The following is a 12,949-nucleotide window of genomic DNA, read 5'->3' as shown; positions in this document are numbered from 1 at the left end:
ATTCAGCTGCAATCCTTGCGTCAGGTTTCTTATATTTTGTTATTAGAATTAGGTTGGACGCACATCCAGTAGGCGCGAGGTTCTCATTTGTTCCTCATTGCGTCGGACATAAGAAGGTGAGTAGGAACCTGACTTTATTTCGCCTCAACTTTTGATCCTGCCGGCATTCCTTTGAGATTACCGCTATTGTTGTATTAGGTATACTTCCCCATAATGGCGATCAAAATCTTAAGCCTGCTCATCATACGGAAATGATCCTGTTAATGAGAAGGATCATGATTTGGATGGTAAACCATGAAAATTTCAGACAAAATAAGGCAGTTTATCGGCGATGTGATGATCTGAAATTGTTGCTAATGTAGGAAGTACGTCTAGAGTAGAGCAAAGTATACTCCCCTACATTAAATTTTGAGTTTTAAAATTCTATATTTCATTTTCTCAACCTAGTAGGCATCCTTTCTGGTGCTGATATATATTCCAAGGCATGCGCAATTCAGTAGTAGTCTAAAATCTCAGCTGTAATTTAAGAGAAGGGTCTAATTTCAACATGAGACAGCTTCAGGAACGGTGAAAGAACAGGTGCTCGTGTAGTATTCTAATTATATGGTAAAATGGAATCAGTGAACATTCGAAATGATAGAAGACTCGATCAACTAGGAAGATAGATATCGAAAGGGAACTAGATCACGCATTTCAGACTTTTTGAGCATTTTAGTCGAGAAGGTCCGAGAGGGTGTAATATTTTTAATATGATACCATTTGTCACGACTATTTCTCATTGAATGGCGTATTTATGTAGACCAATCAACATATAAGAGTCCATTAAAATATTATGTCGACTAAAAAATAAATAGAAAAAGCATAAAAAAACGGAACAAAACAGAAAGTAAGTCTCGCTTGCTAGATTTTGGTTTTGAAGGCGAACGGTCGTTTTAAAATGTTGTATATGCAGCCGAGGATGATGTTATCAGAAGATAGTCAGGAAGTTATGAGAATTTTTCAGGCAGATGAATCGAGATCACAGATAAAAAGCAAACCCATTCTCTTCGAGACATTTGTCTGCCACTTGACGATGCAAGTCAACTCGTAATTAAATGAATAGACCAAAAATAAAAGGGATTCGTTTATACCAGCGATAATTAGGCTTCATATTCTCCAGATTATCATACAGATAGTTGTTTTCACGGATGTATTTTCGACTTTAAGAGTCCTGTACGGCTCCATGATCGGCGTCCGACTTTTAGACACGGTCGAGAAACTTAGAGGAAATGAATGGGGGAAGTCTCCTGAATTTAGCACCTACGAAACTTTTCCTCCAGCAAGGTGTTTGTAACCTAGTAAATCTGTCCCTGCTCTTGATGAATGTTTGCATTATGGTTTTCGTTGTTTGCCAGAAATGAAACATGAAACACGCCAAACCAGGAGCCCATTACCCGGAGCTTCCATCTTCGATGGGCTCGTGGCCAAACTTATTCAAAATCTAAACAATTTCCATGGGCTCACGAAATAAGTTGGACGAGCCATTGAAAATGCACTAATGTTGGATTCTCATTACGCATACAAAAACATTTTAAGAAAAGTAATATTGTAGTTGTTTTGGTTTGAGTTATGAAGAAGGGAAATTAATATGTAGTATGTTTACATACTTCAGAAGCTATGCGTAATCGGAGTTGAGTTAGAACATCAAAATATTGAAATGAATGTTCTCGTATTTGTTTTCTTCCTTTTTAGAGATATTCTCTCTGTTCTTAAAGCAAATAATTTTAATAATGATTTGGCTGGAGGTTGTTTTTCTTGATTGATGTGCTTCGAATACTGGTATGTCATCGAATAGATCAAGATTATGAGAGTCACACGTCAGGAAGTTAACAAGAGTTACGGTCTGGGAAGAGGACACTTGCTAAAAGCCACAAGCATCTTTAAAATTGTCACAATTGCTTTAATGAGATAGTTTTGTTCGAACTCGACCCGCGGACGGGATACACGGTTAATTTTATCTAAGATGTCAAGAACTTTTTTGAGGTATCATTTTTGAAGATCGAACTATACTTCAATTGCGAAAGTATGATGACAAAACTCATAAAACAAAATGAACAAAAGAAAAATTATAAAAGGACAAATGATAGATGAACGCCCCCGGTGCATCGATTCTGAAATGGTCCTACGTCATCATCACATTCTCCCTGCTTTTGTTAGCCATGACGATTCCTAATGATTGTTCAGGGCCGTCATGGGTTGATTATATTCGACCCACATGAAGAGAATTTTTAATACGAACAGAAATACTTGAAGATCGACTGGAGCGGCTTAAGACAACAACGACCATTTGAAAAATCGGTAAGGAAAATCTGCTTTGTGTCATGAAAATATCTGATTCTCGTGTGGATCATTGTCAAACGTGTTTATGATGATGATCTAAGGGTGGACTAAGATCAGACTACCTCCAGTTATACATTTTTTAGAAGCCTTGGTATTATTTCTTCGATTTGAAAATTGTTGCTCAAAGCATTACCAGTATAGTACAGCGTTTATTTCTAGAGTTTGGTGTTCGCTAATAAGGTTTCTTTTCAAATTATTTTTGTCGCGTTGATCTATTACGTGAACACTACATCATGATTTCCAAATACGATTCAGTCTCACGAATGCCCTAAGTTAGCGATTCGGGAAAAAAATTTCTGTAGCAGTTTTGTTTGATCTCTAGCAATGGTTTTTTCATGAAAGTATTGCAATTGATGCTGGCAATTAACAGTATCCCTGATGATCAGATGACGGCCAGAGGGATTTGAAATTTGTTCCCTCAAAAAAATAACGAGTAAGTCGACATATTTTTTAAATAAGGCCCTTAAGTTTTTTTTTTTAAATATTTTTGCTATCAGATGTGACTTGTTAACTGTCTTTCATCATTCTCGAAACAGTTTGGCTCTTTGCGAGTCGTAAAACCAAACTCCAAAACAACCAATCCGAAGGAAGAACTACATCAGAAGGAGCCAATAAGAACGTAAAGTAGATACGAGCAAACAACTTAAAGCGCGGGTTTTAGTCTTGGGTCTGATTGGTCAAGGCGTGAGTTTTCTTGACCAATCACACAGGCCTTAGTAAAGTAAAACCAAAGCAATCCCGGATGTCTTTTGAAACTCAATTGCAAATTACTCTATTTTTCTCTTTCACGTTTCTTCTTTCATGGATTGCTTTTATTTCAGAGATCATACGTTACAGAAAAGGGTGCAAGACTTTCAAATTTTACTCGTTCAATTCTTAACTTGCAGAAATAATAAGACTGTAACTTCTTCTTACAGTATCGAATAACGATACATTACACAACAGGCAGGTGATGAGAAGATCTAAACTTATCAGCTACAGGGTGTCTTCAAGTCGATATAGTTCAAATTCTCTCAGTCAGTTTATAAGGAAACTAGAGGGGAGAATTACTCACGAAATTGTTGTAGTTAAAGCGTGAACCCCAAACTGGATTTCTAAGACTTGCTCTTTAAGAATCGAGCTATAAAAACATCTCTTGCGCATGAATGTGTCTCGAGAACAAACAGAAGAAACAGTGCGAGGCAATTACAGATTTTAAAACGACAGTTGAGTGATAGGAAGCGAACAAGCATTCTCAACAATCCGAGTTGTAAACCATTGAAATTACGTGATTGCGCAAGAAACTCGGCTGATCGATGTGTGCGACTTATTCCTTTTACCCCGTAGCCGATTTGTATCAACTGATCTGTTTTGAATCTGATATGATGTACACAATTCTTCAATTTTCTAAAATTACGCTGTCAGAACACAAATGATTCTTTTCAAAGACAGCTTAGCCATGAATTTGAATGCATTTTTCTGATAAACAAGTTGGACAATGATTGCCATAGCCTGGCAGACAGGAAATAAATGACTGTCGTCAATATACGCCATATTGCGTCAAAATTGAAAATGATCTGATATCACGTTTGCTTTTTATAGTAACAGACACTTCTGCCTACACTGTAATTCGTTATTGAGCAGCAGGGGGAGGAGAAGCAGGGAGGGGTGTGTGGGGAAAAGACATGAAAGGTTAGAAAGTGATTGATCAACGTCGTAGCCCAAAACTTCTATCTTTTCTTTTCCTTTTTTTCCCTTCCATTTACAATTGATTGACAAAGTCTACAATGCGTTTTAATATCTTCAAGTCGGACAAGGTACCACTTCTTTAAACCTACGTTGAAAAGACACACCCAGACACGTTGCTGCGACAGACATTTCGTCGATAATAAAGAAACAGGCAACAAAAGTATCAAAGGGAGGGGTTTCACTTGTATTTCTCCTTCGCCAATACACCATTCCGTCGATACATTCCCTCACAATGGGTTGAAGTAATATATCCCGCCGTCCCCCCCGCCCGCCCCCTCCCCCGACGCGTTTTTAGGCTAGGTACTTAAGCATGCTGTTTACATTTACACTACCCCTGCTAAGCTGTGGTTACACATTCAGGAAGAGCGGCTTTCCTTTAAAGTGAGCTTAAACGGTCCGCATAACAAAATTTAGGCCAATACCTGACAGGAATTTGTGTTTGTTGCCCTTACTCGGGTCATTGAGCCTGGTACTAGTAATCATTTATCCACTTTTCTCCGCATGCCTCAGCACAAGTCACAGATGAACCAGATCAACTCAGTGCGGTAGAAAGGTGTGCTCGCAGTTTGCTTTAAAATCCTTGTAGTGCAGATTCCAATGGTAAGTTTAGTTCACAAAGAAACAGCTTCTAAATCAGCTGGAAAGGTTTGACCGCATTGCTGGATATTTTTTTTTGCAAGCTTATTATCAGTTCATGTTCGCACAGTGGGTTGAATCAAAAGCCATGTTCTACCACTGGGTTATTTTGTCCAACAGGCCTTAACACTCAATAACCTGTTAACAGCTGCCTTCGTGAGGCACGCGTGTTCTTTCCTTCAAACCAAACTAACGTAAATCTCAGGCAATAGAAAAAAATTATTTGTGCGTTGAAATACAACAGGAAACATAGTTAGCCAAACACTCAGCAGGATAAACCTCATTTATCATAAACAAACTCTCTGTGCTTCATTGGACGCGTGCTTCTCTCCCGGCATTTTGTTATTTGTTTCAAAATTATCACGCAAACAAATCAGCATGAACCTACTGACACGCACAATGAACAAAACTTTTCGTTCTGATGAACAACCCTTTGCAATTCCGCCAAACGAATGGGTATCACAATAGCTGTACATTTTTTGTATATGCTACGTAAAAACTACTAGTTACTAAATGTACCACGGTCAGTTTACTAGCGCCCGAAACGGTTTTAATGCAGTAAAGGAGACCAATGTTACGCATTCTTAGTTTTTGTAGGACGCGCTTACGCCATTTATGGTTGTGTTCTGAATTAACCGGCCATAGCCGGACAATATCGGAATAGTTGATAATTGAGATGTATCGCTTGTTTTAGCCAGAGGCAAGAGAACTCCAATTAGTTCTCAGTGGGATGTACATCTGGATGCCAAAAACTTCAATGAATTTCAATAACAGTTTTGCTAAAAAACTCATCACCAATTACGAAAACGAAGCAAAGTATGCAGTCCAATCTGTGGGACTTTCATTTTATATGATTAACCTTCGCATATTATTTCTAAAACTGTTACTCAGGCAAGTCTCTTTAGAACATATCTTCAGAATGCATTCCTTTTTATTCGAAAATTTGGAACCAATTAAAGTCTTCTTTGCCTATAAAATTTTCTTTTTTTTTTCTCATCATTTGTTCGACACTGGTATTGTTTTTGAGTGCCATAGAGGTTGTAACTGCGTCGATTCATACATTTAAAGTCGGGATTTCTTTACTCATATCTAGATTGTTTCGAAAAGAGTGATTTGAAAATTTGTAGGTGTTTTTTGTTTCTCTCGCAAACAGAGCCTGAAACTGTTAGCGTGGAACAGCACTTAAAGATCTGTCATGATACTTCGCAATTAACGCTTTAGCACCAAAACTAATTATTAAAAATCTGATAACTAAGATCGTTTAAAACTACTGGATTGTTAAATCGTGATAAGAAGAAAATTTAAATGACAGAAAAAGGTGCCAGTCTGTCTCCAAATAGGCCCAACTGTAAAGAGAGTGGAACGAAATTGTAAAGTAAGTTTAAATGAGAGATTCGATGAGAAATAGCACTTTGATTCATCATAAGTTCTAATGCTCTCTCCTCGATCGCTGACAAAAAAGCGAAACATTGTCAAATGATAAGTTCCCTCAACAGAGGATATCATCGTCTTTTGGTCCCTTTAGGTGTTGTTTCAATGTAACGTGGATTTTTATCAATGTTTTGGAAACGCTTGAATTCTGAGCATAATCAGCCGCATCAGATAAGAAACACACACAGGTTTAAGTAGTTTACAGGCTGTGTACGCAGAATAAACATATTTAAAGGCTTAAAGGATTAATCATCTGCTAAAAAAAATACCTTGGAAATTAATTATTCACCGCATATCAAATCATAGTCTGAACTTGTCGCTGATCTTATCAATCTGTAAAGCGCATTAAATGACGATACATAGAATTGCACTGGGTATCCTTACCTGGGTTGAAAACAAATGCATATCTTCGACATATCAACTCTGTGTTGGAACTAGCGACTCCATAGTCATTATAAATCTCTTTGAAACATTGCGTTAAAGCTATGTCTGAAATAGTGTTCCGTTTATTCAAAAATTTGGCCCACAATTGCATACTTTGTCAAACGCATTCGCTAGTATAGAGGTGGTGAAAAAAGAGCGCTTAACAAGAGAAATATACTGAGAGTGTGAAATAAAACTTAACTGATTCCAGTCCAACAAGGTGTTTTTTAGATTTAATCAATATTTTCAAGGAAAAGAAGACTACTTCAAAAGTAACAGCCAGTGTTTCTAAAATGAAAAAGCCATGAAATTTAATAAAACTCCACCAATAATAACAGAATATATATGGACAGAGACTCATGACCTAGGTCATAAGCTTCTGATATGAAGTACTAAACTCAGTTACAACTCTCTTTTTACCCTCCTGCCTCTTCAACTCTCTTAGTGATGCTCAAATTATATAATTCAAGTATTGTTCCATTTTTATCACTTGCACTTATATTTTCACAAACTATTTGAACGCTCATGCGATCCTCGAGGATTCCCTTACACTACTATCAATTGGGGAATCATATCAGACCCGATCCGTTTCCATATTGTAACTTTTTCTCATTTGTTTCAGTTGAGTCACGAGGAAAATGGCGTAAAGGATATTTGAACAAGAATTACTTTTATTTGATGAAAAACCTTCGAAAAAATTCTAAGCGATATTGGAAGAGATGATTGAATAAAAGCAACCACACTAACATTTGTCTGTTTGAGGGAGTGTGATTCTAGCTCATTCCCACAACACTACTTTGATTAATTGAAACAAAGTCGGAAACTTTGAGCTAAAGACACACTCGGGTTCTTATAGGAGAGAGTCACGAAAAGCCCCAAAACGCGTTTGGGATAATTTTCACTGTTCAAAAAGCTAATGTGGGATTTTATTTATCTTAGCTGTAAAGCCTTAGCTTCTAGTCTTTCCCAAATTAGTTTTCGAAACGAGTTATAAAAGAATTTTTGTCACTTCATAGCTGAAGCAGAACTGAAAATTACCGAGTTATCATTGATTTTATCGTTTATCCATGCAAAGTTCAAACTTTCAGGGTTATTTATTTAAGTACTGTAGATCACTTTGACCACCTTCAGGGTAGCCATTAAGTGTCTCATAGTTGTTTCTCTTAAGGCCAATAACTTTAGCCAACTCTTCATACACATAAGTGAAATGAATTATCGAAAGTAATTAATTTGAAGTCTTTCTTTATCGAATAATCGACGAGATATTTTTCGACCATCAGTGGACTTGCAATTGAAAAAATATTCCTCAGGCTGTTTACTTTTATCGGAACAACACACTTTTGTATTTGGAAATTCTGACTTACGGAGTTCTGCAATACGCAATTTGCCTTCGAGGAATTGAATACGGGGGTGTAGGGAGCTAAATAAAGAGACCGATTGATCGCTCATTTTTGTTCAGACTCGGTATCTCGCTGTTGTTTCCATAGATTTGGAAGCGACTTTTTCACAAAGAGAAATTAACTTCGCAGCATGCGCACTTTTTGTTTCATTATTTGTAAATGCAGATTTCCCAAGCTGTTAGAGTTCCGTTTCGACATGAAAAAAAATACTGAATTAGTCAGTGCTGGATTACGGGTTAATCTCCATTTCTAAATTGGCAGAATAGCACAGGAGAATACAGGTATTACGAATCCTTTAGTGGAAAGCTAACTGAGGGACGTTTTTATATTTCTTTGGCCGAGTGAGTGGCATTAAACTACGGAAATTACCTTGACAATGGAACTGTATAACTATAGTAAGTAGGGTTGAATCGGACACTTGGTAAATTATTTTTTCATTTATGTATACTGATGAAATATTGGAAAAGCAGGATCAGCTTCTAAATGATAGTTTCAGCGATGAATTTAAGACCTATTCCAATTTGTGATACGAATTTTTCACATAAGTCTCACATTACCTTGTTTCATGTCATTTATTTGTTTTTGTGCATCACTCATGATCATGCACGATGTGTTTTCTGGTTTTTTTTTTCCTTTTTCCCATTTTTGAGAGAGAGAAAGAGAGGGAAATTTTGAAAAGAATAGGGACACAACGTAATCCGGGTGTAATCTCATTTCCCGTTTATCTGTTATTCTCGAATCAACCTTTACGTATCCTCTTCATAGAAAAGACGAAAATCTCACCTTATACAATCCGTATGAAAAAAACAACGCAAAGTGCCTGTAACGACGAACTACGTTGTTCAATGTTTTCCTAGCTTTTAGCTGCCTTGATTCTCTTTAATTATAATTACCTCAAGCGGATAACGTATTCCGCCACATATTAATTGCTTCTAGGAGTTAAGGCCGGTTCACAACACCGACATTTGTCAATACATAGAAGGAACCAGCAATGCCTTCCAACGACGTTGTATTGTACCTCTGAAAGTCGGTCGGGACGCACAACACAATAATTCAATAAGCTTATTGTCGCTTATGGCATGACAAATTGAAACTTTGTACGATGTTCATCGTTTACTTTGTGATCTGGTTTCGGAAAATTCAATTTAATAGAAGTATTAATTCTGGCAGCTTAGTTACAGAACTCTCTTACGAAAAGTCTGATCGGCTCTTTTCAGAATGAGCAAAAGATATTGAATAAATTCAATACTGTACGACACCAAGATGATTTGTGCAAACATAGCATAAGTTTGCGCGAAAGGAAAAAGCTACCGCAGTTGTTTACTTGTCAGTCAATTGACCAAAGTCGACGAACTAAAACGATTTTTAATAAATATTGCTGTGCTCCATAATTAATTTTCTGTTAAAATAAGAAAAACTTCTGTTAATTAGACACAATATCAAAGAGTCTCTCTTCTTTGAAGCTTATAATTATTCATCGGTGGACCAAGCTGTGAGGATGACGAGCTAAGGTTTTTACATTCAGTCCATTCAGCTGAGGATTAGCTGAGAGTGAGAAGTAGATTTGCTGCGTAAAATACAGCAGAGATTAACGTAACATATCATTTTTCTTCTCGTTTTCGCAGAGCGGTTGCTGATTTGGAATAGTTGGTGAAGATGTACAGCTTAACTGCAAAATACAGTGTCTGGTCGTTCCGGAGGACTAACTCTATTCGATTGCCGATAAATATCTGGAAACAGCTATTGATGTAATACACTATGGTTGCGGCTGGAAGTCTTAACTCCACCTTAAATGAAACAGCTAATCCTGCCGCTTGTCCTGAACATTACGAAACAACCGCAACACAGACCATAAAGACACTAGTTTACTGTGTTATTATTTTATTCTCGCTTGTTGGAAACTCGATAGTAATATTTACAGTGTGGCGAAACAACAGTATGAGAAGTGTCACCAATCTCTTCATCGGAAACCTGGCCGCCAGCGATCTTTTAATCACGTTCCTTGGAATGCCAAACATGATAACTCAGCTATATCTCGGACAAAAGTGGATTTTCGGAGATGCTATTTGCAAGATCGTGGTATTTTTTCAGAGTATTAGCGATTTCCTTCGATCGTTTCTGGGCAGATTCATGCTTGGTGTCACCTGGGGGACTTCGTTGGCAGTAATGGCTCCTTTTCTGTACGCGCAAAGGGTCGTAGTTGGGCCCCAAGGGTACGAGAGGTGTATCGAAGATTGGGCCCCAGCTTTTAACCCCCAAACTGCGGCAAAGGACTACACCTTGGTGTTGTTCGTGACATTGTACGTCTTTCCGTTACTTACAATGCTCTTCATGTATTCATTTATTGTCTCTAAACTATGGAAAAGGCAAATTCCGGGTTTTCGTTCGAGCCGAGACGAGATCAGAACGCGCACATTGAAAAAAAAAGTCGTCAAAATGCTTATAACAGTGATAACTCTGTTCTGTGTATGTTGGCTGCCTCTTCACGTGTACCTGTTTATGGTTTATTTCGCCTATGATAAAATAACCTGTTTTGACTCCTCCATGAGCTTTTATTTCACTTCGCTGTTCTTACAACATGCAAACTCGGCCATAAATCCATATTTATACGCTTTATTTCATCAGAAATATCGGGAAGGGTTCAAAGCGGCTTGGACATGTTCCTTTATTATCCCGGATGATATGGGTTTTAGGAGGACTTACAGCCGCCGCCGAAGCTCGTCAAATATCACGTGGTTAACAAGATCTGACAGATCGACGATGATCGGCCGTCCCTTCAGTACCGCTGCCATTAGCGAAAAACGCCGTCTAAGTACAGTTACCATTGTCGAAAGATGCCGTTATAGTACGGCTGCCATACCAAGAACCACCAGGAATGCTTTGTCAAGAAAACAAGGCACGGTTACAAATTCCCGTCAGCGTCTAATCATACCGACGAACGAAACAAGTTTACTAGATGGTTGTAGATCTTTGAGACAAAGCTATGATTTTCCAACTATGTTACTTAGAAATCGCGTAATTTTTCTCCGAGTACTACTGTACCAACTTCTTTTTGCTTCAGTTTTACCAACTTAAAATTGGATTTTTCTCCCCTCATCAGAACAATATTTTGTGGTTTTCTCTGGTCACTTCCTACACCCTAGAGAAACGACTCGAGCCGAGAAAAACTAAAAACGGTAAGACATTTATACTCGATGTTAACCAATGTTATTTTCGCACAATTTTCTTCTTGCCTAATCTTTTCGCTGTAAGAAGTGATCAGAAAGGAATTTCTACACATCACTATTGACACACTTTCAAGCAGTAAATGTGATGAGGGGAAAAGAAAACTATCAACAAGGGAATTTGTTTGATTGGACACCAAATTCTCAGAGATAGAGTTATTGGAGATGTAACACAGACAGTATAGAGAATTGATATTCAGATCATGGGAGTGACTGGGTTAACGGTCCGAACAGATCGCGAGGTCTAAATTACTTTCCAGCGAAGAGACGCACCTTAATTTCTTTAATGACTTCCAAAATCGGTGAACTGTGAATAGCATCCTTTAATACTTTAGCATCTAGCTATTTTTACTTCTTTGATAGTAAGTGTTGTATGACTTCTGGGATCATCCGCATGAAGCCTGTCTCGTGGTTGCCCATTCATCAGGGGATTTCCAATCCCCGGATGAGTGGGCAACCACGAAACAGGCTTGTAGGGATGAACTTGTAGTTTGTCTTTTTCCTTCCGCAATATATACACCGCTCTACTTCTATGTATTGAGCACTGTTTAACGAAAGTCAAATTTTACACTTTATATATATATAAAGTGTAAAATATAGCTTGCGCTGCGTGAAACTCAGAGTAATGGTGAAACGATCTTCCTGTCATTAATTTATAACCGCTATTGAAACGCTCTGCAACCCGCATCGAGCACTATTTCACAGCTACGACTTCTCCTAGTCTGTTTATATATATATAACAAGTTAAAAGGCCTCGAGCCAACAGTGACGCCGCGCCAGAAGGATCCAAAGGGATTCACAGTCCAAACCTCGATAAATAGTAGGAAAAATATTGTAGTGCACGAGGACGAACAACTTCGAGCTAAGAAAGACATATACTCAAATAAAAAGTCTAAGAAAGTTTAATAAAATACGTTTCGGTCCGAGACCTTCATCAGTTGTAATACAATGACTTACAAATTCCTTAAATAGATTTATATTGGGCGTGATGACACATATAAAGAAACACAGTAATTAATTATATACATATAGCAAGTCGTTAATGGAACTCTCAGGTCAACAAAGGTGCACCGCACCAGGAGGATCAATAAAGATTCGCAGTCCAAACGTCACAGCCAAAAGGAACGTAGAAAGTTTAAAAGCTTGCAAGGATGGACAATTTCTGACGTAGAAAATATAAAAAATTTTAATAAAAACGTTTCGGTCAGAGACCTTCTTCAGAAATAACTGAAGGTCTCTGACCGAAACGTTTTTAATTAAAATTTTTTATACTTTTTACGTCATAAGTTGTCCATCCTCGCAATTTTTTAAACTTTCTATATATCTATATATATATATATATATATATAAAATATTGTATTACACGAGGACGGGCAACTTCGAGCTAAGAAAGACATATACTCAAATAAAAAGCACCAGGAATTTCACTCCAAAAAAAGAATAAAATATAATTAATGCGGAGAATTTTTTCAAATTGGGCGGGCATCAAAGGTCCCAGTCTCAGCGTTAATTGGAAATTTTAGTACAATTCTCGCCTTTCAAGTCAACGCTGGTTCCTTAACATTTTCAGTGGATTCGACAATTTTTCCATTTCTTTTTATTGTGATAATTTTTCGCGTAGTAATTACTGTTTTTGTTTATATGTGTCATTACGCCCTATATAAATCTAGTTAAGGAATTTGTAAGTCATTGTATTACAACTGATGAAGGTCTCGGACCGAAACGTTT

The 12,949-nt window shown here is 37.5% G+C and overlaps 1 protein-coding gene across 3 annotated transcripts; it reads left to right on the top strand.

The window, feature by feature from the left end:
- Positions 1 to 356: 356 nt before the first annotated feature.
- Positions 357 to 11,754, top strand: LOC148724336 (QRFP-like peptide receptor). Of its 3 annotated transcripts, XM_088732085.1 has the most exons (3): positions 1,046 to 2,337; positions 4,618 to 4,707; positions 9,623 to 11,754. In XM_088732085.1, the coding sequence occupies exon 3, from the start codon at positions 9,756 to 9,758 to the stop codon at positions 11,070 to 11,072; it is 1,317 nt and encodes a 438-aa protein (XP_088588211.1). In that variant the 5' UTR covers positions 1,046 to 2,337; positions 4,618 to 4,707; positions 9,623 to 9,755; the 3' UTR covers positions 11,073 to 11,754. The 3 variants fall into 3 exon arrangements, with proteins under 3 accessions (XP_088588213.1, XP_088588211.1, XP_088588212.1); XM_088732087.1 differs by lacking the exons at positions 1,046 to 2,337; positions 4,618 to 4,707 and adding an exon at positions 357 to 579; XM_088732086.1 differs by lacking the exons at positions 1,046 to 2,337; positions 4,618 to 4,707 and adding an exon at positions 8,091 to 8,392.
- The last annotated feature ends 1,195 nt before the right edge of the window (positions 11,755 to 12,949 follow it).

The sequence above is a fragment of the Stylophora pistillata genome, chromosome 9 (assembly GCF_964205215.1).
Source record: "Stylophora pistillata chromosome 9, jaStyPist1.2, whole genome shotgun sequence".
NCBI lineage: Eukaryota > Metazoa > Cnidaria > Anthozoa > Scleractinia > Pocilloporidae > Stylophora > Stylophora pistillata.
This window is presented reverse-complemented; position numbering and strand designations above follow the sequence as displayed.

Bases quoted from the DNA above. Each gene is read 5' to 3' on its own strand.
- LOC148724336 (XM_088732087.1), top strand. From the start codon at position 9,756: ATGGTTGCGGCTGGAAGTCTTAACTCCACCTTAAATGAAACAGCTAAT.